Source organism: Vidua chalybeata, chromosome 4 (assembly GCF_026979565.1).
Source record: "Vidua chalybeata isolate OUT-0048 chromosome 4, bVidCha1 merged haplotype, whole genome shotgun sequence".
NCBI classification, from domain to species: domain Eukaryota; kingdom Metazoa; phylum Chordata; class Aves; order Passeriformes; family Viduidae; genus Vidua; species Vidua chalybeata.
The window spans coordinates 2,837,820-2,862,389 of record NC_071533.1 but is presented as its reverse complement, the minus strand read 5'-3'; the positions used below and the strand labels follow the sequence as shown (position 1 = coordinate 2,862,389).

General features: G+C 41.1%; 1 protein-coding gene across 3 annotated transcripts in view; it reads right to left on the bottom strand.

Moving 5' to 3' along the window:
* The window catches only part of BMP2K (BMP2 inducible kinase), a 49,971-nt gene that overhangs the window by 15,899 nt on the left and 9,502 nt on the right, over positions 1 to 24,570 (bottom strand). For all 3 annotated transcript variants that reach the window (XR_008430343.1, XR_008430344.1, XM_053939870.1), the window contains exons 2-14: positions 14,911 to 15,029; positions 14,463 to 14,568; positions 12,654 to 12,796; positions 12,247 to 12,368; positions 11,186 to 11,267; positions 10,422 to 10,554; positions 8,226 to 8,329; positions 6,740 to 6,819; positions 5,788 to 5,948; positions 4,311 to 4,471; positions 3,578 to 3,673; positions 2,718 to 2,899; positions 1,748 to 1,905 (exon numbers count right to left, since the gene is read on the bottom strand). Coding sequence is in view for 1 of the 3 variants with exons in the window: in XM_053939870.1 (XP_053795845.1) it covers positions 1,748 to 1,905; positions 2,718 to 2,899; positions 3,578 to 3,673; positions 4,311 to 4,471; positions 5,788 to 5,948; positions 6,740 to 6,819; positions 8,226 to 8,329; positions 10,422 to 10,554; positions 11,186 to 11,267; positions 12,247 to 12,368; positions 12,654 to 12,796; positions 14,463 to 14,568; positions 14,911 to 15,029 (1,647 nt within the window). In the remaining 2 variants the exon portion in view is untranslated. The remainder of the gene's footprint in view (positions 1 to 1,747; positions 1,906 to 2,717; positions 2,900 to 3,577; positions 3,674 to 4,310; positions 4,472 to 5,787; positions 5,949 to 6,739; positions 6,820 to 8,225; positions 8,330 to 10,421; positions 10,555 to 11,185; positions 11,268 to 12,246; positions 12,369 to 12,653; positions 12,797 to 14,462; positions 14,569 to 14,910; positions 15,030 to 24,570) is intronic.

Here is a 24,570-nt window from a genome sequence, read left to right as displayed (position 1 = left end):
AAGACTGAGAAAGTACCAGTAGACAACATGAAGTAAAATTATTCCTGCTTTGACTGCAGCAAAGGCATTAACACTGCCAAGTATGCTCATATGATCTTTGGCACAACACCCTCGGTATCAGAAAGCCAGGTTAAAAGGTCTCTGAAGGCTGTGACACGTGCACCTACATGCACACACAGACACAAACCACCAGTGCTCCCCCTCCTGAGGGACACCAAGCCCCAGGAGCTCAGAGCAGCTGTAAGGCAGCCCATCTGTACAGACAAGGCTGCCACCTAGTGTGCTGCTGGCAAGGGAGTGACTCGGGGTTATTTCTGCACTTTCTGTATGTGAGTGACTAAAATCCCAAATGCTGGTAACTACTGAGCAGAGCCGTGCCATTGGATTTGGTTTACTTTGCAGATACAGCATATCAAGTGTGTTATCACACCCAGCTCTCCTGTGCAATGAACTACCTTGAAGAGCTGAGCCCAAAGTGGACCTTGGTTCTCTTCTTTGGTCCTTGCATTTGTTCAAAACTCGTGGCTTAACCAAATCAATCTCATCCAACTTGCATAAGTAGTGCCAGCAGTCACAGCTGCTCAAAGTGGGTGCTGTTGTGCTGACCTTTGGTACAAACTAACCTGCTGCAGATTCACAAAGTGCACTATTTCAAAAGACTAAGGGCCACATTTGGAAGGAGCGTGCCTACAGATATTCAATTCTACTACTGAATTCAATCCTTAACTTCGACTTGGAAGGAATGCTAAATTTCAGCTAGTACATAAGCCATTTTTCCCAGCTACCAGAGAGACATTTGACAGTAAAATGTGTGCAGGCTACATTCCCAACTCAAAAACAGGAATCTTATTCAATCCACACAGAATACAAGGGAAAACTAACAACCAGAGTTTCACAAACAAACCCACCCAGACACTTTCCTAAAGGATTAAGAGGTAATGTGCACATCCATAGGAAAAATACTCAACTGAAGGCAAAGGTATTTTTTCCAGTTACTTGAAATTCAACTTTACTGTACTTTTAATTGCAAGAAACTTGCTGACAGACAGCCAAGCATATACAATCTGTTTTTAACATTGTCACATCTTCCAAGTCCCACTAATAAATCTGATCTCAGCAAAACCAGTTATAGGAAGAGCAACTAACAAGCACGTATTCAGCAATTAAGAACAGAAGGTAATTCCAAGTAAAAACCATGGAGATAACTGACTTCACGAGGAAAAAGTTTATTCAACTATTGCCATATCAGTACAGTAAACCAGCCCTTACATGTAGCCACTCAAAAAGGACAGTACAAAACATTAACATAATGTAATAGATCAATTTTCTTTCAGGCATTTTCAAAGGACATATCAGACCCACACAATCTTCTGCTCTGGTGTGCAAGAAAAAGCTGGAAAGGAATAAAGCAAGCAGCCAAAATTCTCTTCCCATCTGACAACATACCTCTGCTGTTGAGAGCCTCTTGGCAATGAAGGTGACACAAGCAGTGTAGAAGAGCTAAGATACTACCATTTTTGCAGTAATTGAGCCAGTAACTACCAGTTTCAGACGGTGAGCTCCTATTGCACGTGTTTTCAAAAAGGAAAAGGAAAGGAAGACAGGCCCAACTGTGCCCTCAAATGCTCAGAAAGAATGTTCTGTACACAGCCTGCACAGTCCTTGGACAAGCAGGTGTTGGAACTGCTGAGCAACCACAGAGCCCTCATTTACTGGGAAGCAAAGTAAGCCTTCAAGCGTCCCTTACTTGATCTTAGCAGGTCAAACTCTCTGTCCAGCAGCTCCTCCTCTGTCAACTTGGAAAAATTGTCCTCTCCAAATGGGTTCCAACCTGACATATCAGGTGGGTTACTGATGTTCTGCTTGGGGTAAGTGGCAATTGCTTCAGCATCAGGAATACCTGACCTGTAGAGTCAGTTCAAGGAAGCAAATGAAGAGAAACATGACAGGATTAGTTATCAGGGTCAAAATCTGAGACATGCTTTATCATGCCACGTCCTACACTGAAGCAGCAAACATGCATTAAGAGCTCACCCCAAAAAATCTGAAGGCCAATTTAAACGAAGCGTAATAGGAACCGACACAAATAGGTATCTGGTTTCTATCATCAGTGAAACTGGACAGATCTGTAGGTTCTTTTATTTTTAAATCAGAAAGGAAGGGGATTTTTTTATTACATACACTGTCATTCACAAGAATTAATGCCAAAATAATAATTTATTACCATTTATTAAGCAAAGGCAGGTCTGAGGGCCACTGCTCAGGGACTGTAACTCTTCCGAGGTGTACTTTGTGTTACATACTCAGGTCACACCTCTGAGCACGGGAGCTGGCAGCCCTAGCACAGCAAGGCCAACTACAAAGCAGCTCTTTAACAGGGTATTTGAAACTCCTTTCAGATGCACACAACCTCATTCAACATAGACTACTGACCATCCCAAGCAAAGTGCTTAACAGTCAGCTCCTGCAGTAAGTCCCTGAACAAGAAATACTGGAAGAAATACTTTAAGAAATTGTACCAAGCTTATCTGTTAACAAACTGTCTCACTCTGCTCCCAAAATATCCTTTACCACCAAACACCCACTGTCCAACTGCTCTAAGTCATCTCTTACTACCAAAGCAAGTAACTTCTGAGGAAAGAATTTGGCAGCGCTCGCCACAATTAGTAACATAAGCCACGAGTAACCCCCAGGCTCAGCTGAGCCACAATTCTCACCTGTTTGTAGGGTAGGAAGGATCTGCCACTGTTCCACCATGCACTGGGAGCGACCTGGGGTAGGAGATTAAGGCTGGTGCAAAGTCTTGTGGAGAAGTGATGTATTCAGGGGACTGCACCTGCTGTGCCCGCTGCTGAGCCAGCATCTGCTGCTGCAGGAGAGCCTGCTGGTACTGCTGCACCTGGGGAGACCAGGGCTGTGTTACCGGAACAAAACTCTTCTGCCAACTATCAGCACTGCTCTTGGAGCCAAACACAGCCACCACCACCACCCTCCAGAATCCATGAGTGCAGAGAAACCACTCCAACAGGTCAGGGAGGTTGCTTTTCTTTTCCAGCCTATTACCACTTTGATTTCTGTAATTATTGCAACCCAAATATATGCCACTGCAGCACTGCTAATTGTGCGTTCATCATACTCTATTCTTAAATCTTAAAACAAGATTTCAGGACAATTTCTCCTGATCTTTACAACACAGGCTCTGGCAGTGAGCTCTCGTGTTTTCCAAGTAAGAATTGGACATCACCAATTCAGTCACTCTGTTGTGTAACATGTATTTGCTGCTGTGGCTAGTACTGGAAACATTAAGCAAGTATGTTCGAAATTAGCACAGAAACCTTCTTATGAAACTTAGGATAGATCCCATCCTATTATTAATACACAAGTGCAACTCCAGACGAGCTAGTTTTATTGAATTCCCACCAACTAAAAATATTATTTTAGATGCCAAAATGCACACTATTTACCATGTCCACAGCTCAGTACAACTAGCCAGGCACTTCTCTTACTGCATCTGCACAAGAGATTTACAAGCACAGGCCATTATTTTAACACTGTACCATCTCTGTCACTTGCTTACCATGGCAGGATACTGTGACTGGGCAGGCTGCTGCTGGTACACAGATTGAAGCAACAGCTGCTGCTGGACCATCTGCTGGTGCACTGCTTGGTGATACTGGAAAGACAAAAAATAGCTTTAAAAAGTAACAATGCCCGCTCAGAAATAAGCAGGTATTTTAATTAATGCTTTTTCTGACTATCACATCTATGACTCCACAGCATTTCTCAATTAAGATACCATATAATCAAGAACCAGCTTGCAATTCAGTCACTGCACTTCAACCACTCTGTTTGGAAGCTTTTTCCTTCCTCCACTCCCCAGCCAATTCTTAACAAAAAAAAAACCCAAAAAAAAACTGAAAGAAAGGGAAAAAAAAAGTCAGACTACATATTCAGCATTGGTGCATGTACAACCATCTACTGCAAGCACAACATCATCACCCATAATCACTCCTAACATTTATCCTGAGCTCCTTTACACGTGGGTAAAGCCTTCAAGTCACACATTGGTGATGCAAAGCAAGATGGAATGCAGGGTCAAACTGCAAGAACACAGCACAAGGCAAGCAACTTTCTAGGACAAACATTACAGGGTCAATGAAGGAACAAAGCAAAAGCAAGAAGGGACAGGAGTTCTTTTATCTGGAAAAGTACAGGCAGCAACAGCAGAAGCGCTGAACTAGCACACAATTCCAAGGGTTATGAACACACACAATGAGTCTCAGACACTTGTCTAACAGATCTGACTGTACCTGCTGGATATAAGCATCCTGCATGGCAGGCTGGTGTTGCAAATGGTGCAGCTGCTGCAGTCTCCAGTCTCCCTGCTGCAGCTGCTGGAGGACCCTGTGCTGCTGTGGAGTGGTCCCTTGGGACTGTGAGATGTCTTGTGCATTCCCTGGTCGCGTGGTTCCTGTGACAGACAACACTACTGACATCCAGAGCCCCCAGCTTCAGCCAGAGCTCTCCCTGGCATTTTTCACCTCAAGCTGACTGTCAACTTCTCTGTCAATTGTCTGTCAAGTTCTCTTCCCAGTCTGACAACCAGGACACCCCAGTAGAGAGCACATTGACTTCTTTACAAGTAATTCCAGGCCTGCAAATGAACCATTTCTATGTGCAAGATGCTGGAAGCTTTCCCTGGTCTCATGACAGCAAGCTGAGTTTCAGACTTCTGCTTTACCAACACTCAAGTTACACACTGGAGGATCTCAAGCCCTTATCTCAAAGCATGCAGCTTTGTAAGCATTCAACACAGAGGTATTTTTTTTTTTTTTTTCCCCTAAGGAAACTATTAGCTCATCCATCAAACTCCCTTAAACAGGACACCTGATTAATTTTGCCACTCAATTGCTTTTGCACCTTTTAAGAGATAGGTACTACCATACATTTCTCTCTTGCACAATGTGTTTTACATTCTGAAATGCCCATGAATAATCTGTTACTCGTCATAACAGAAAAACCTTTTCAAGCTGGATGTTACATGGATCCCCACCTAGTAAAATGTATTTATACCTGGGACACAAACATTCTCAGTGGCCTTTTGAGACTTTTCCAATACCATCCCTGAAACTTCTCCTCCTTTTCTGCAGCAGACATATAACAGCATGAAACGCAATTAGAAAGTGCTCTAGGTCTAAATGTCAACTATATAAGTGAGTATTTATCAGAGCTATAACTCTTTCTCAATGAGAAAAAGAACAGGGATTTTTCAAAAACCCATTTCAGTCGAATGAGTCTCCCCTAATTCCTCCTGCACCCACAGCGCCACGTGGAATGAATCTGTCAGTCATGAGAGAAGTGACATGTTTCCAGCCTACAAATACCACCAACCTATTGGTGCTATCTCATGACTTCTTGAGGCACAGGAAAATATTTTTCCTACTACAAGAAACCCAGTTTGATACAGAAGGGCTCTGTACTTTTTGTGATTATTCACAAGTCAAAACAAGCCTGAACTTCTGTCTGCAGTGGGCAAGTTCATTCAAAAACCAGTGTTAAACACAAGGAAAAAACACTTTCACTTCTCAATCTGAATTTAGTTTTTGCAGCACCTCAAATTTACAGCTCACACATTCAGAGTCTTTCAGAAATGAAGATCTGGTTTTTGGTATATAAAAAAATAGGACTGATAAAACTGAGTTTTAAATGTTATCTCTAGTAGAGCAAGAAGAAGAATAGAGGCACAGTTGCTTCTTTATTTTCATCCATCCTCAGACTTCAAGTTACCTTTTTGCCCACGATTAGCAAATTCCCCAGGAACTTGTACTTTGACAGGAGTCGCTGAGCTCTGGATTGCCAGCACACTGGAAGGGGCAGTGCTCGAATTGGCCTTTGGTCTTTGTCGTGGTGCAATTGAGGTTTCTGTTGGTCCAACAGCATCTGTTATTCTGAAAGGGCAATTTTTCCCATGTAAGATAATTGACAACTACTTCAAATTTGACACAGTACATCTCTTAACAGCTAAGTTATGTCTTAATCATGTGCTATTCTATTTCAGCACTGCATCTAAGTATCTTAAAATTCGCTTCCAAAAACTTCAGTAGTGTGCCTGAGTCCACAACCCTACAATTAGAAACAGGACTACTGTTCATATGTACAAGAAATAAGAGAAAGGAAAACATTTTGTGTTAGGTCAAATTATTCCTACTTCTACGAATCTCTTAGGTTTTAATTTCTTTTTTTTTGCAAACAGAGCTGATAATTATAGCTGAATGTGAAAGTATCCGAGTCACACATGCTGGTAGATTCAAACCCAAATAACTTCCATTAACAAGGAAAGAAAGGTTAAAGGATTTACCAGCATCAGCCTTAAGTGCATACACACTAGATCATAGCAAAAATCAGAAGCATGGAGAGGAATTCCCATGGTTTTGGGTTTGTTTTTATTAACAAGGACAAAAAAGTGAATCTTTCTCCATAAAAATTTCAATTTCTCAAAAACAAATAACAAAACCCATTTACCTTCAAAATATCAGCTTCCCTCCATGGATTGTCAATATAATGAAAAAAGCAAAGGCGTGGAATCCAAACAGACTTGAAGTTCTTAGAAACACAGTTTATCTAATGACTTCTACTGAGGCAATACTTCATTTATCCACAAGTGTATATGATAACAGATTTTAAACAAACATGTAGCTTAACAACATTAGGAGAAAGAAAAGTCACATCCTCTGCTTACCTTGCTTTTATTTGGCTTTTTCTAGCAGCTGCCTCACTAGCTGTCATGGGCTCAGGAAGACTTGAGGGGACAGGAGAATTCTTGGGAAAAACAAATTTGAATAAATTAAAAAAACCAAAATCCTGAAAGAAAAAATTTGTTACATATTGAAGAGGAATACTTGGATTCAAGACCCCCACATGACAAGGCTTCATGCAGAACTCACAGCTGTAGCTGGAAAAGGATTTACCTTATCTCTATATCCTCTCAGTGTGTTGCAGGTTCCTCAAAGCAGAACCTGACTGGTCTGACTCTCTTGTCAGCTCTTTCACTTCATTTACACTGCCAACTATCAACAATAAGGTACAACATGGTCTCCAAGCACTTTCGTGTGACTGCACAGAGACTCACTTCAGCATCAAGCTCTAAAGCAAAGACCAGTCTTTGGAGGAAACTGTTTTAAGCACACTGCTCTTCAACCACAATGCAAATTCCAGAAAACCATGCAGCACCAAAGCTTCGACAGGCTTTTACCTTACCCCCAATCTCAATCACATCCCTGAATGAATCCCACATCACCAAGACTCTGTTTTATAAGGAACATGGCAGTTTGGAGCAAAGAAGAAAATAAATCATCTCTCATGACAAATGCACATAAATGCAAATCTAAATCTGGTCACAAATTAGACAGTTAATTATCAAGTATTTCAAGACTTCCTAGTTTATTTTAATCTGTGTTTCCAAAAGGCAACACTCAAATTTACTGAGGAGATCCTTCTACAACAATAAAGGAAAAAAGGAATTCAAAGGGATCTCAGAAAATTCACTGGTCTGCCTCTGAAGACAGAGATTACTACAATCGATATCTGTTGCAAAGTCAATTTTGAGATGGATTTTTCGTGATGCTTGTCTTGAGAACCACTTTATAATACTCAACATTAGCTAAAAGTCCCCAAATTCCATTGCACTACAGATGTAATTACATCTGTGAAGCAAGTCATCTTGCAGACCAAGTTCAGACCCCCATGGAAAGCAAGGGTGGGGGAAAGAAGGCAGGCTGACTCAAGTACTGCTCTTTTTGCTTTCCAACTCACTGGAGTCCTTCCAATGGACTACCACAATTGCTAAGGATGCCTAAGCAAAGTGTTTATCCAAGAGCAAACATACATGCTCTTGACACTCCATTTATAACATTCAGCCTTCTACTGTCAACAAGGTTAACATCTGTATATTTCATATTGATTGTATTAAGAGATTACTAGTGGCTAAAATCCTAAGCCGGGTATTGGTATGGTATCAATAGAGTCCATGGAGCTCTGTCCTCAAAATTAAGAACAAATTTTATTTATAGAGAGCTCACATTGCGCGTACACAACATCAGCTTGACATGTTCTCTGCTTTGTGTTACATTCAGGAACCAGGCACATGACAGAGCTGACGTGATCTCTCAGCTCTTCTGACAGTATGTCAATACTACATTAGACACTGAAAACACAAGAGTACTTACATTAATATTAGACACTGGACACTCCTTTTTGGCAATTTTAAAGGCAAAGTAAGATACTTGAAAGATATCAGGTCTCTTCTCTTGATCTGGTTCAAGCATATATCCTGCAAAAATTGATAAGACTTATCATTGCTAGATCACAAAAAGCCTGTTGAGACAGTATGCTACCAGCAAGGAAAAAATCCAGCAGTTCCACCAAATCAGCTTACCACCATAAGAGTCATTTGCACTGTTATCTTGGGTTTGGGGGACTTTTTTTAATACTTTTTGTCAAGTCAAATAGTTTATAGGGTCAAAAACAATTGCAGAACATGTATGCTGCTTGATATGCTGACACTCAGCTGTGCAAAAGGGAACTAAACTGAAGTAGGAATTAGTAACTGCAGCGAGAAACAACATAAAATCAACTCACTGCACTAACATTTTCCAGGATTAACAAAGATCAGTGTAGCTAAAACAAGATTGACAGATCTTACTACATCATGCTAAGGCTTTTGTCTGCAGGTTTCATTGATTATGAACAATTTTGCATATAAAAAAATACAGTTCCATGAATAAAAGGACCTTTCCCTGACAAGAACTTAAATATAACACAGCATACATAATCCAGCAATCTTGCCTAGATAACCAGAGAACCTAAATAAACAATAAAATATACTTTCTAAAAAACCTAAGCCTCTAAAAATATGTTCTGCTATCAAGTAAATGAACACTATAAAAATTAAACTTCTCACTTTTGATGAGCAAAGTGAACTACACTTGCACAAATGCTCAGTAGAACAGCCAGTCTAACACATCATTTTACAAATATCCTCCATAGGTTGAAAAAATAGTATCAGCCAGATCCCAGAATTTTACATAAAGTCATTATTTCATGTCCTGTACAGTTCACTTCAAGTTTAATTTTTAACAGATCCCAGCACTCAGTTGCAGCACTACAGCATGGAAGCAGAACACTCACTGAAGTGACTCTTGCCACTTGATTCTGAAATGTTAAATTCATGGTGTGGGGCACTTTCAGCTTCTTGCTCCCCAGTCACTGCCTTGTAAAAGAGCTGAGATGAAGCCACAGTCCCTGAAATACCGTTTATGACCAAGTACAGCTTTTTATGACTTCCATTCCAAATGGAAAGAAGGGAAGTTTAAACAAGAACCTTCTGCCTCACTCACATATATTCCATGTCAGTATTGCTCATCTGGTACAACTATTCATTGAATTAAAAAATCCGCATTCATACCTAGGAGAAAGGATTAAGCCCCATAATTTTCTAAAAAAAAAGTAATCCTGTGACAGAGAAAAGTACTTAAATCCTTTGAAAATACATCTCATTTTGTCAGTACTGGCAGAAGACAAGTGCTTACTATCGTAACTGCTGTTTCTCAATTATGAACGTGCACTCAAAAAAGTGGTTTGGATTTGGTATTGCTTATTATATGAAAGTATAAACTATATGGTCAACACATCCATAGCTTAAAGTTATAAGAGCTCCTATTCAAACCTTTTGAATTTTTCATATGCTGTTCATCTCACTCTTTCAAGTGAGCCTACTCTAAGCTGAAAACAAAGACAGTACTGATGATTACTGTAAATATTAGCTCCCAGATCTCTGTGCCTGGGTAATGGATGAATCACAAGCCTCAGAACTGCTTCTTGTCCAAAATTTTCCTCCACACACTTAGTGCTTCCAAACTTTTGCCAGAGTTCACATCTGACACTTGGGGTTGCCCAAAAATTTCCAGATTTTTGTTCCAGTATAAACCATGCAAATGCTATTAAAATTGTCCCCAGTGCAATTAATCTCAACACACTGATGTTGCTATGATAAAGCTGCACCTCAAATTTATCTAAGCACAACTCTCCAACTCGGATAGAAAATACTGTCAACAGTCCAACATTCCACAGAAAATACAAACTTAATGGCAAAAAATATTAATACATACAGCTAAACAATAAATAGAAGCAGTCTTGGCATTTCCCCTATTCCTTTGGGATTTATGGACACCGAAAGAAAAAAAAAACCATTCCGGAGTCCCAGAGAAACCAAAAGGTTCCCTTGAGCTCCAGCAAGGCTCTTGGAGAGGTGAGAGGCACAGCTGATCGTGACAGGTCTTGACACCAATGGTGCTTAGCAGCACCTGCTGTGCTTTGCTGGCTGTATGAGCTGGAAGGGCTGCTGCCAGTGCCTGTGTACTTACTGATCAAGCAGTGCACGCTGTGGGAGTACCGCGAGCCATCCGGGATAGTAAAGCTCCCATCGCAAATGGCAACCTGACTTTCTCCAAAGGGAAGTGAAAAGAAGCAGAGCTTATACAGCAAGCAGCCCAGTGCCTGTAAAAGAAACACAAGGCCTGTGAGGGGAGGAGAGAAAGCCCTTGCTGCCACAGGGCAGCACTAAGAGGGCGCTGCATTCTGGCCACAGTGATGTTCACATGCTGTGCAGGAGCTGCACTTTGGAACACAGCTGATGTGAATAGCTGATGGATTGAAAGCAGCTCTAACAACACTTGCTCTTCCACTGATTCCTGTAGCACACCTAGTACAAACCAGAGCATACCAAGAGCTGCATTCTCAGTGTCATATCACTGACAGATACTCTTTGCACTAAATTTCCCCTTTTTTTCTTCTCTGCTCATCAACTACTAAAAATACCTTTCTTGAGCATACCGGTAACAGGTTTCCATAAGAAATCGCTGGGGGCTATCAAGGAGAAACCAGAGCCAACATAAGAAGAGATGTTCTAAATCACATCCCACTTCATTTAAATTAAAAAAAAAAAAAATCAAACATGGGATTCACTTACAAAAACGTAACTACCCAAGATATCTCTACTGTTCTGTGTTCTATAGCTTCCCAGTGTTTTTCATTTTCCAGTAATTAATTTTTCAGTCAGTCAATGCTGGTTTTAATTCCCCCTATCTTAACCAGTCCCATGTATCATACTACCCAATTTTTTGCTTACCCAGATATCTGCCTTGGTAGTAATTGGCTTTCCTCCATATAGATTGATCATCTCAGGAGCTCTGTATGATAGTGTAGTGTACCTAGCAACAAAATAGAGAGGACAGAGCTAAAAATCTAGCCTCGGAAGTGAGAGGGTGTTTTCCTGATCCACCATGAACACACCAGTAACACAAGTTTCAGACATATGCCTGGAATTGTCTTGCATCCACATCAGTGCATTTTCAGCATCACAAATAATATCTGGAGCAGCAGGATGAACTATCATACACAAGATTAAGCCTTAAGTCTGATAAAAGTGGCTTTTATTGTTACTCCCCCAAAAGCACAGACTTCTACTGGAGTGACTGTGTGCACACAGCCAGTCACCTGAGGGGGGTAACTGCCAAGTCCTGCAAGGGCTCTCCCTGTCCCACACTGAAACACACAGAATGCAGACTTCAAAACACTAACACCCCAAAACAACTGCTCAACTGGTAGTTCAAATACTTCAGAGCTGGAAAAAGTCTGTTTCACTTCATGACTTGAAAACAAGCAGCCTGTGTTTACCCCTCTGCAGTAGTTAGCCCAGAAAGGCAAAACAACAATAAAACAAGTTTTCAAGAGTGTGTCTAGGTAAAGCTGAAATCTTTTTCTGATCAGTCTCAGGAGAACAGACATGGACCACACTCTGCAAATGAGACTACATAAATCCACTGCAGTGCTTCTTTACACTAGTTCTTGGTATCTTAGCAAGTATTTGCTTAGCAGTATTAAAAAAGCACAAATTAAAAATATCCAACTCCTAAAGTGGCCAGGAGCCAGACATATTTTTGAACAATTCACTTTCACAACAGCATGCTTTTTCCCAACAGTTTTATTTTTAAGAATTGCAGTTTTGAAAAACAATCTGCGAATAAATGGAGGAAATCTTACCAAATACTTGCCGTCTTTTACTATATTTACACCAAAATTAATTCAAGATCAGCCCTGAATTCCAATTCATTAGCAATACATGTACACCACACATGGAGTTTCCTGGCAGCACAGTCATTGCTTATGACCACCTAAAAGTGAACTTACTTTTTAATTTCTTCTTCAACCATATTAACACCATCTTTTTGAGGGTTCAGGTATTTGTTAGTGGCACTGCCAAAGTCACAGAGAACATAGTTCCCATTATCATTTAACAATAGATTCTCCACCTTCAAAGAAAATCAACACACAAAAAGTAGGTTAACAAAAGCATGAATTTCCAGGTTAAGCATAACTCCATGTTGTCACACACAATCAGGAAGCTTTCCCAAAAATCAACTGCTAAACTTTGTTTTAGCAATAAATGATGTCCTATGGTTAATGTCTGTTTATAGCTCCAGCAACAGTGAGCTCCCAACTAGAAATCTGTCTTACAGAAATCTCTCCCATGTCCTCAATCCTTTTCAAGCAGATCCCCGATTTTAGCCTGGATTTTCTTACAGTGAAGGTCATACCTTGAGATCCCGGTGAACTATAGGTGTTTTGCATTGATGCAACCGGGCAACAGCTTCACAGGTGTCACAAAATATTCTCATTACTTCTGACTCAGTGAAGCCTGTCTGCAGACGCTGGTTCATCTGGTTCACAACTTGCCCAGCTAAAGAAACAGGAGAAATCTCTTTCAAGTACTTCCTATCAGGTAAAGAAGTAACGACTTAGTTATGTGCATTAAGTCCACCAATATGATGCAGGAAATTTTTCCATAGTTACTGTATTTGAACAAAACAAACCTGGTTTTCCAACCACACACTCTTGTATCACCCTGAAGAGAAAAATTATTGACTCAAATGAAAGCAATCCAGCCCCTGAGGCTGAAACGTGTTTGAAACCAATTGCTGCAAACGCAAAAAAAAAGAATTCATCACACCAATATGTCACCTCAAAACTGTCTCTTGCAATAGGATCCATAACCCAAACTCTGTCAACTGAGTTCATTAATTCATTCTCTAAACACTCACTTTGTCTTTCTGGGAGACAAAGGATGAAGAAAGGGGAGGCAGAGAAGGAGGGAAACAAAGCCCTGAACTCATCCTCCAAGGAAGAAGACCTCCTTTTCCCTTTTCATAGGTTTCTTTTAAGATTAGGAATCAATACTTCCCTGTTTCTTGAAGTAATTGTACCAGACACCACTAAGCTCTTCCTACCACAATGCTCACTGCACACAGAGATGAAGAAAGATTATTGCAGAGACACAGCAGGGCCTTGGTGGCCATTCTGTCCAACAAGAATGCTTACAACACAGAACACCTACCACAGTCAAGTTATCTGACAGCTGACATCCACAGGGCTATTTACCAGGACCATTAGGGAAACAGTACTACCAACAGCAAGACAGAACTGAGCTCCCACAGAGGTATGCACCCATACAAGCAGGGTAAAGGGTCAAAAATGTGGCCATTAGTTCTCAAGTTCTCCTTAATCCATTCCCCAAAATCTACAGTAATCTACATTGTCTTCGGCTCCTTATGGTACAGATTGTACAAACTGCAATGCTCACTGCTTCTATTGCAAATATAACCCACATATACCTCAGCTCAAAGTATTGGTCGAGCAGTACAGACCATAGGAGGCTTTACTTTGTGTCTCCAGCACTTGTTCCAGGCTATCACCAATTACTTGGGTTAACCACTATCTTGTACTAGGAGGCCAGCACCCAGAGCCCTAGATTTTAGACAAACTTCACAAGTTAAATTCATTGTCAAGTTTATCCCATACATATGTGAAGTGAGGGGAACAGAACCCCAAAATAGACAGTGCCTGACTTAGGTATTGTTTCAAACAAAGTTATACTGTCAAGTAGGAACACATGGCTAACATATTTTTGGACAGCACTATCAACCTGAACTTTACTACACCCATTTGTAGAAAATCACCTGTCAGGTGAAGCTTTTTCAATGTTGCCATCTTGAACAGAAATAGCAGAGGGAGAAGAATGGTGAAAATTTGCTAATCTTTCCTATCGAGTTATGTTCCAGGTACCTGTTGCTTAGCACCACCAGCAGAACAGCACAACTGCACTTCATACACAGAGAATTAATTTCCCTGTTTGTAACCATATTTAATTACAAAGCTTCATGAAACTTTGACATTTTGCCCAGTGCCTAGGTAGCAATGCCAGCAAAAAAAGTGAAATGAACTTCTACCTGGATTCCAGCTGTGACATATGCATGTTAACCTCCTATATTAAAGGGAACAGTTTTAAGTAAAATCACAGATGACAGTAATAAACATTTTCATCTGGAAACCTAGTCGATGACTCTTACCTCGACAGTACTCCATGAGGATGAGCACCTCCCACACATTATCACTTAGGGAGTTGACAGCACAGTCCAAATAACTCACAATGTTCTTGTGCCCAGATAACTCTTTCTGAAAAAGAAAATGGACATTACACTTCAGTACTGAGAAAACAAAGAGCGATTTTCAGTTGCCACTGCAGCAGTGGAAGAAAGTCCTTTTGCTTGGGAACCAGACACACTGACCAAATGGAATACACACATTTCATTTGAGGTATCAAATACATACTTGACTAATTCCTTCAGAAAATCATCATGCACCAACCCTAAAGCCAGCATTAGTTTCTGAAAGTGTTGGTGGAAAATCAGAAGCGCTGCATCAAAACAAGAGGTGCCTAGAAACACTGGAGAGGCATTTGCTGCGTGTACACTACCAACTGACACATTCTCCAGTTCCAAGTAATGGCTTTCTTACCATAATGGTGATTTCCCTCTTGCAGATGTTGAGGTCTGGCATATTATTCACACACATCCTCTTCAGCGCGCAGCGTGTCCCGCTGGGTGTGCGCACCAGAAACACAGTGGAGAAGCCACCTGGAGAACAGAAGTGCAAAAAGAAGCAGGTACCTGAGCTTCGTGGTATTCCTTAAGTCATCATCACTACATCCTAAGGATGAGTAACAAAGACTATGTTGCTCACTGAGTGACTAATAACAAACACTTCAGAATTTAAATAATTGTTACCTCAACCCATTTCTTTTAAATCGAGTATTCATGACAAAACCAAAACCATTCAAGTCTTAGTATTTTCTTACAACATTACATAAAAGCATTAGAAAAACATTTTCACATTCAAATGAATTTATAAATCACAGAACAACTATGTACTGAGATATCAGCCCTGAAGTAATTAGCATAATTCAAAAACCTGAATCAAGTCAAGGTATATTAATTCCCTAAACCCACATTCTAACATATAAAAAATAAAATATTTAGGAAAAGTCTTGAGAGATACTGAAGAAGTCACTTGACTTTTCAGGTTAGCCTCAATAGCCTCCCTGGACCCCCAGACAGTGCAAGCAACCAGTCCTAGAGAAGCATTTTTATTTAAAACCACACTCAATGTGCAGACTACAATTAAGCATTTTCTTACAACCAGTCCCACCGGGAACATTCTTAGTCTGACAATGGCATGAACTGGGAACCACACAGTCAAGCCCACTCCCCTCTGGGTTTCTTTTCTCTCTTCACTGGTAGAGAAGACTCAAGTAGGCAGGAAATACACACACAAGTGAAACAACCTACACAGGAAGTACTTCCCAATGCTCAGGACACCAAAGTGGAACCCAGCAGGGCTGTTTTAGCTGCCTCCTGTTAGCCCTGCCTGCTGCTCAAGGAGGCCACACTGGCATCACCTCAAGGCTCACATGCACAGCTTTCCCAGACTTACAGGAAATCCACCTCACAGCAGAGCCCATGTAAATCCCTGCCTTCCTTAACTGCTGCCTGATCCAAAGCCAACCAGCACCACAGGAACTCTGTACTAGGCCAGGAGCTTGGGTAGACCACCAGGACACAAATAAGTAAATTAAAATTATTAACTACTCAGATAATCAGGCAGCCAATTGAAAAGCACACATTTCACGGTGCCCAGTAGCATCTGCAAGCCGTGTTGATTAAGTATAGTGCACCTCATTTGATGCAAGTCTCATGTGCTTGAGCAAACAAGCACATAATCACTGCCACTCAAGAAGCTAAGCTATATTAAAAAATTCTCTTGAAAATTAAGTATTTATTATTTTTTTACTCTATTGTCATGTAGTCAAATGACATGCTAGGCTGTCAACGCAGAATAATTCAACAACCTCACCCTAGTTTACATAGGGCCTTCCTAAAAATTCACAAGACACCCACTCTTAACAGCTCAAGTTCTTAACACTGAACTCCAGCTGGCACTGAAATGATCCAAGAGGGCTCCAGCTTGGGGAATTCTGCCAGAGGGATGTGCAAGACCCTTGTTAGCAGAAGAACTTCTGTACTATCCTCACAATAAACCTACCTGGTTTTTAAGCACCAATAGACCAAAAATATAAAGCAGTAGTCAGATAAAGCAAACAACTCGTGATTTGAGGGTAATAATCACTTCTTGGCTTTTAAGCCAGTTTAAGCCTTGAAGCCTTGAAATTCTCTCTGACTAGCAGGAGGACAAAACAGAACTCCAGATTTCAAGTCCCCCTGACAACTGTTCTGATGTAGCCTGAGCAAACAGGCCTAGGTAGAAACCTTCAGTGGAAAGCAGCAAAACCCTAAATGCTGAGCCAAAGGCTGCTCTTGCCATCAGGTGGCAATATCAGCCAGCAGTTGAATCCTAGGGACTGAAAGACCTGGTCCTGTTTTGGCAAGAAGCAGATCCCTGACCTTGAATGGTTTGCCATCAGTAAATACCACTGCTTTAAAAATCCTTTTCTGCAAGAGTCAAGGGGCACAACCCTGAGCAAGACCCGACTAGGTGAACTGTCCTGGTTTCCTCACTGCTCCCCTTCCTGTTCTCTCCCCTCCCACTGGGCCGTGTGGGGCTCAGCTCCTCTCTGGTATTCAACACAACAAGAAGCTTCATCTCTTTCAGTCTTTGATTTCCACCAAAGTCACTCGAAGTTTAAATCCTCCCAACGACAGCTACATTGCACTTTTCCCTGGAATGCTTAGTAAAAAGTCTTTCTATAGAATCTATAGTTAGATAAGCCAACAGATACTTAGCACAATTAAACTCCTTAAAAAGCTCACTCATCCTTCTTACCCTTCTTTACTTGAACTGTCTTTGTGTCACCTTATCTATGCACTTTTAGGATCATCTTATCAGCTAACTAGCAATGATTCAGGCTTTTTTTTTTCCGGGCTAATTGTTTTGTTTGTTTGTTTTCAATGAAATTCTACATCAGCCACATGTGTTTGGTTTTTTCCTATGTATATTTAAGGTCAACCTTGAGTAATTTCACAGGCCTCAACATGCCGTTTACACCTTATCATGTTACATTCCTGAAACTCAAACCAGGAAACAGTGGAGCTGTCAGAATTCTAAGCACCCTATTTGCTTACTCAGGTAGAACAAAATAAGGCTGAAAAATCTTCCAGTGACATTACCATCGTTCAGACTGCCGAGAGCCATTTTGTGGAGACAGTCTAGAAGAACAGTAACAAAGATATTCTGAATACAGTTACACATATTATGCATATACAGACAACACTTTTTTTTACATCATACAGATTTTTCTCAAACATACAAAAGCATCAAATATTGTTTCTCCAAGTAGTGAATTCCTTGACTATATATTCAAATCTACAGAACTTACAGCACAGAAGGATTTTACCTCTAGAGTAACACACAGCAACCATTAATCACATACGTAAAAGCTGAAGCAGGAATGGCAGCTACTACACTGTAAATGGTTCCTTACAAATCCATTAAAACCTGGCTATTTTGGAGAGGTGACTGAGTTTTTAGCATCCATTTCCATTCAGAGAAGTAAATCCTCAAATGTATGTTTTGATAAAGCTAAGGATTCTACAAAAGTATATATTCAGATACAATATTTCCATGTGGTTTTTCTGTACATTTCAATACCTAAAACTAATGAAGAAATAAATGTGTACATCAACAGATCCTAGTCGTTCTCATGTGCCTATGCAATGTGGACAGTTAGGTATTTATGAACTTCCTCAACAACTCAATATGATCTTGGGTTCAGGAGGATAGTTTTTGAAGACACAAAGCCTTGGAACTGCAAGCCCTAAGAGGAGTTCCAAGGCGGACCAGACTGCATCCATCACAGCACAGCTCCACACTGGCTTTACATCCCTGTGGAAAGTTGTTCTTAATAAAGTTCAGTGTAAAGCTGTTGTTAACAAAGCCCAACAACAACCAAAAAGATAGTTTCTTTCTAATTTGAAGCCCGCTGCCAAGACAGGCCCTCAGCTTCACATCACCTTGGTCAGGGAGATAGCCTTGTATCCCTCTCCACAAAGCTAGGATAATTGTTCAAGTACAATTATCTCCCTGTGACCTGTCTACCCACACGTACCCATCTTCTTCCCCAGTTTTGCAAGAAGATGGCTACCCATCCATATGCTAATTTCCTTTAAAAAACCAGGTCTGCCTTTTTGGCATTCCAGATACTGCCCCATACAACGATTATTTCAGTACATTTGTCTGTGTTCTGAATAAATTTCTTCACTTAGCAACACTTTCACTGCTAACTGACTGGGAGAATCACTTGATGCCTGGTCCACTTGTGCATGTCCGCTCCCTGTTAGTTCCAGAGACAGATCTTCAAGATCAGGCTGAGCTGCAGCCAGAGCTGACCTGCTCCAGAAGTGACCCACCTCCCAGAACTGCACAGCCTTCCAAGCACTGTAGCTGCAAGCCCAATGCACTGGAAAGAACCATTTCATGGACTAGGAATCCACTCAAAACACAGAATAAGACCAGTTCAAGTACAAATGCTTTGAAACAGGCTCCTAGCAATACAAACAAATAAAACCTTACTGCAAGTCCGTTATGATGGAAAGCAGTAAGACCTTATTAAATGTTTTAAGCAGCCTTCTTCCACAAGAGGAAAAAAAACCACAAAACCAAAACAAAAAAAGACACAAAAATCCCCACTAAAAACAAAACAAATATAACAACAAAAAAAAACCACCAAACCAAACAAAAAAATAACTCCAAACATCCCCCCTTTCCCCCCAGCTCTAACCTCTATAACTTCTGTGGTACTCCAACACAAAAGAAACCAGCGTCCAAAATGAAAGGACATTAAAAAGAAACTGCAAAAAGAACTAGTCCTTCTCCACAAAAAAAGCACAACCTCAAGAAAAACAGCTCTTCATATCCCATTCACTTTTGTATGGAGGACTGAAAAAGGCCCTTTTTCAACCTGCATCAAACAATATAACCATGTGCTGTTTTACCAGGCATTTGGAGTCAGCTCCTTTCTGCCGCAGTTGAAGGTAAACCCATGCCAAGAGCTGCTTCCTGCAGCTCAGTTTTGACCCCACCTTCATGTTGTGTAAAACACACACCAGCACTCTGGCTCTTGAGAGTCCTTTCCATGACCCTCATACACTGCTACGGTGCCACAGAGCCCCCTCTTCCATCTTGCTGCTCCATTTCCCTGGTGGTGCGCTGCCACAACATCCATAACTCTATATGTCCATTGGCATCTTATTGGGATAGGTTCACTGGTACAAATGCCCAGAACTTCCCTCCTCCCCACAAAGATGACAGTCCTTCCCCTCAGAGGCACTGCCTTCTGTCAGCACAGATGCCATACTGCAGGCACTTTTAGGAGCAGCAGACTAAAAGCATACACAAGAAACACCTGAGTTTTGCATAGAAAATATTAATTTAATTCTTGAAGCTGTGCAGCTTTCCATCTGTTTTTGACAGCAAAGCCTTTAAAAACACACAGAATTCAAACATTTGAATTTCTCATCAGATTCCAAACACCATGTGATTGTTGACGGAGTAACCTTTAACAGAAACTTAAAATACCTTTTTCAAGCCTTATGAAAAATTTTTGATGGAATATTTAGGTTTTGTCACAAGTTCCACCAGAGAAGGAAGCCACAGTTCTGTCTTCCCATTCCTGAAGCACCTCTGCATGAGAAGATGAGTTCATGTCCTATTACTAAAGGTCTGTTTTGCAGCAGTGCAACACCAACTCCTGCAGCAGCTGGTGCATGCCACATGCCAGCTTCCAGACTGTGGGCTGAGGAGCATCCAGTGTTCCCCATGCCAGAACACTGCCACACTCTGCTCACTCCAACACTGCTGCCCCAGTGACTGCTGGCCCTGAGCATTCCAGACCCCAGGAAGGTGCCAGATGTGACCTGCCCCCCAGCCCTGCTGTGTGGCTGCCAAGCCAAGCTGTAACCCCTGTGTGTGTGCTCCCTGCCTGGAAAGCAATGGAAAGCGGCTGAATGAAGGCAGCATTAACTAACACTGATCATATACGTACATCTGTGCTTTTGTGAGCGTGCACATGGGCATGGATATTCTTAGTGAAGCTTACCCCATGAGCCTCAGTCATGAGCACAAGGCTCTGAGACGCAGCTCCAGCCCAAAGAACATTTGACATATGCTGCTTCCAAGCTCAAGAGCTCAGCATTGCCCAAACCAAGAACAGAAGTAGCTCCCTACATCTAAAATACTCCATTTCTACACACACATTTCAGAGTTGAGTATTTCTCCACTTTATTTTAAGCATGCAGACAATGCATTCCAAGGGCCATACCACTGCTCCCTTTCCCACTGCCCACACAAATTCCCACCATGTAACAAGCTGACTATCAGGGCTAGTTTAGACAAGTAGCACTGTTTTTCTCAAATCTGCATCCGCTCCTACGGCAGCGCTGGGAAAACAGCAGCTGTGAATCACATCCCAGCAGGACAACTTTGTGCAGCCACAGCAGGCAGGTCTGCCATGCACACCTCTGCTAATGGCACTGCTGCCCTGCCACAGGCTTGCATGTCTGGATTCCACTTCTCCCAGCATCAGCTGTAGGCCAACCTCACAAAAAAAGCTCTGACAGAAGCACCAGCGACAGCCTGGGGGATCCAAGACACTTAAGTTACTGAGCAAGATGGCAAAGCTGAATTAAGGCCTGCTATAGACTTTTGTGAAAAGTTTCTGTGTTTATTAAGACCCATGCCAACCTTGAGATGCTCAAGATCCGGCATATCGAACAGCAAAAGGAACAGAGCTCTGTGTCCCTCAGTACAGCTCATCACCCCACCTGCTTCTCCACGTCCAGGTGACTTGCTAGCCATGTTTGACTACTGCTTCCATGGCACCTTCTGCCTGACAGCCTTGGCTACTGGGCTGCTAGAGAAACAGAAAACACCCATTTCCTATAGCATATAAATTTCCTAACACACTTGCAATTCCTGCAGTAACCTAAGTTTAAGGAAGATGAAAGCAGATTTGACTGAAAAGCTCACTTAATGCATGCTTTTAAAAAATAAACAGACAAAACTTAAAAACCCAAGCATTTGCTACACCCTGCAAGGATGCATCTTATGCACCCAAGACAAAGTATTTTATTTCTTAGGGTAAAGCTGATGCCTTCTCATACCCTGGCTGGAAAAAGACCAAAAACCTCCCTGTATTTCCATCTTCAATCAAGCTGCTTGAGAGTTAGTCACAACCACTGTACTACTTTCATGTATTATATCATCACCACCTCCTTCTGTTCACTGGGGGAAAAAAAAAATCTAACGCATTTAACTCTGCAACTATATTTAACAGAAGCTTGTACTTAAGTCAAGTAATACTTCCTTCCTGTCTATAAGGAAAGGACCACAGAAGGCTACCAGCAGATCACCAACAGTTCAATTTACTTACTATGAAAATTATTGTTAACATCTACTTACTCACTTGTGCTTTTCACAAGAAAGCTTTTCAACTTACCCAAGACATTGATAAGACACCTACAATGAGCATCCAGTAACACTGTTTACAAAAAAAAAATCCCAAAACCTGAAAACTTTGAACAGCAGTTTTATCTTTTGCATGTCTTTCCCCATCTCATGTCTTTGTTCACTGAACTTGGCTCCAGCTGCAGTTTGGTCTGACCTGAAAACAGAGTGAGCTGGAAAACCACAACAAGGACATGATCAGTGCATATAGGCTCAACAAACACAGACTTCACCATTCTACAACAGTGAGGTTAAGAGCACCAACTCATTTCATTTCCTAGATGAACTTCAAATGTCATTTGCTACTTTTTTTATAAAGCTTAATTTTAGGTCCAGTATAATCAAAAAATCAAATATAGTTACAAATTAGTTAAATCAGCAGGTAGATAATATATAGCCAATATGCAAATACCATGACTTTTCAGTTTTTAACTGAACTTAATTGTCATACCATATAGTTACCAACCAGTTAAGAAAACAAACACCTTATCTCTACCAAACTCCTACTTGCTCTCTAGCTGGCCTTTCATTTTCCTTGAAATCACTGCTTTAATTGTGATTTCCATGTGGAGGGCCAGGAATGCAAAGCCAAGCAGGGCTCTCTAACCTCCCCCATGACTAACTGTGCACTGAATGCCCCCGAGCCGCCGTGGCACGGGAACAAAGCTCCGCACACAGAGCCCGGCTCCGGCCCAGCGGCTGGTTCGCGCCGTCCTGGACCAGTGCCACCTCTGGCTGCCACACAAAGCAAGAGCCACCAGGCCAGGCAGACACAAACCAAGCCGTTTGTAAGGCTAGCAGCACTTCAGACTGAGGCAGATGTCACTGGAAGTGTCTCTGGTTTCCTCCTTTTCTAAGGCATCTTACACATACAAATGAGCAAGATGAAGCCCATCTCTTCCCTGCTAGGAAAAGCCTACAGTCTCACCCACCTTCACATCTGAGCATAATTCACTGACCATTTCATCCAGGAGCATGACTAGAATTAGACTGCCTGGAATTAGTGCTAAAACATCCAATATGAATAATTAAGAAGGCTTTCATTATCATACCTCATAGTCTTTAGCTGCTGGCAAATACTGGCGCAGGTTTAAACTCCAGCATACCAAAGGTGTATGCTGAGATACAGAGTTAGCCAGTCTAAGAACAACAGGGGACCAGTAAACTTTAAGAGCACAATATCTGAGATCCAACCTGCTTACACCAATGAACAGAATTATAAGCCATTTTAAGCAATAATACTTCCTTGGGACCTGCATGGGGACAGGCAGTTCTTGAACCTCTACCTAGTACATGGTGAATACATTTGAGTAGTCCTAATTGCATATAAAGCATCTCTCAAGACCTTGCAGCATTTCTGTGCTTGCGATTCCAAACTTCGCACTGTAACATTTGATAATTTTAAATAAACAATACACGTAAATTTCATAACAGTAAGCAGCTTGATAATTTTAAATAAATAAGCAATGGTGCAATGGAAACAGGATTACAGATAGAGTCGAGATTACCAAAATCATTTAGTATCTCTCATATAACTTGCATATTTCAGGAAGCCAGTCAACAGTGGTAACTCAGAACAAGGGAGTTATTTATTCAAGGCACTGATCAGGAAACTCATGGGTTTGGGGAAATCTCAGAAAATCAAAGTGTTAGGACCCAACTACCATCTAAACTCAAATATGTCCTTCAGCAAAAGCCTCCTCTTAAAAAGGCAGCCATACAATTTGATGTCAGTTTAACAAAACAGCAAGTCATAAGAAAAGCGTAAAATGTCTAATGGAGAAATCAAATATTTGAGGAAAGCACAAAGCTGGGAGGATAATACTGTAAAGTCACACCAAGATGGATGGAACTCAAAGGCTACAAGACTAGGCCAAATAAAATGCAGTAAACTACTTCCTTTTGAGTTGCCAAAACAACATAAATTTGCTTTTCTATCTTCAGATTGCCTAAGACAACTCTGGATAGCTTTCTGGGATCGAATACTCCTCCCATTGCTTACAAAAGTTCTCATGATGTAATAACCAAGTGATAGTTCATTTAACCTCACAGCCAAGTTGAAGGTGTCAAGTCTTTAGATGCAGACTGTGCTACTGAGCTCTAAGGAGACACAACAGCATGGCTCAAAGAAAGCCATTATTTCATTTGCTTTTCTCCAAACAATTTTCCTGCACATCACACAAACCAGAACTGATCCCATGTCTAATGCTGACACACTAAATTTCATTCACTCTTCCTATTCTAGTCTCATGAACACACATTGTATTCAGGTCAGGTTCTTATACATACATATCAGCAAAGTAGAATTTAGTGCCTTACATTCTTTCTTTATTTATTTGCTCTGCACCACTCTCATAGTTATATGCAAGTTAATCATCCAGAACAAGAGAAAACTTGTTCAGCAACAATTTCTCTAAATAAAAGCACATTCAGTTTTTCAACCTGCAGGAATTGCAAAAGAACATAAGAAAATGTCATATTAATCACTCACTTGCAAAGCTATTTTTTGTTTCATAAGAAGCAAAACACTGCAACAATTACTCATTACAACTGCTACTGAAAGACAAGATACACAGATAAAAATCACAGCCAGAGTAACAAATTTTTTAAAATGAGTCAGTTCAACAGAACTGAAACAAACCAGGAATTGAACCATCCATG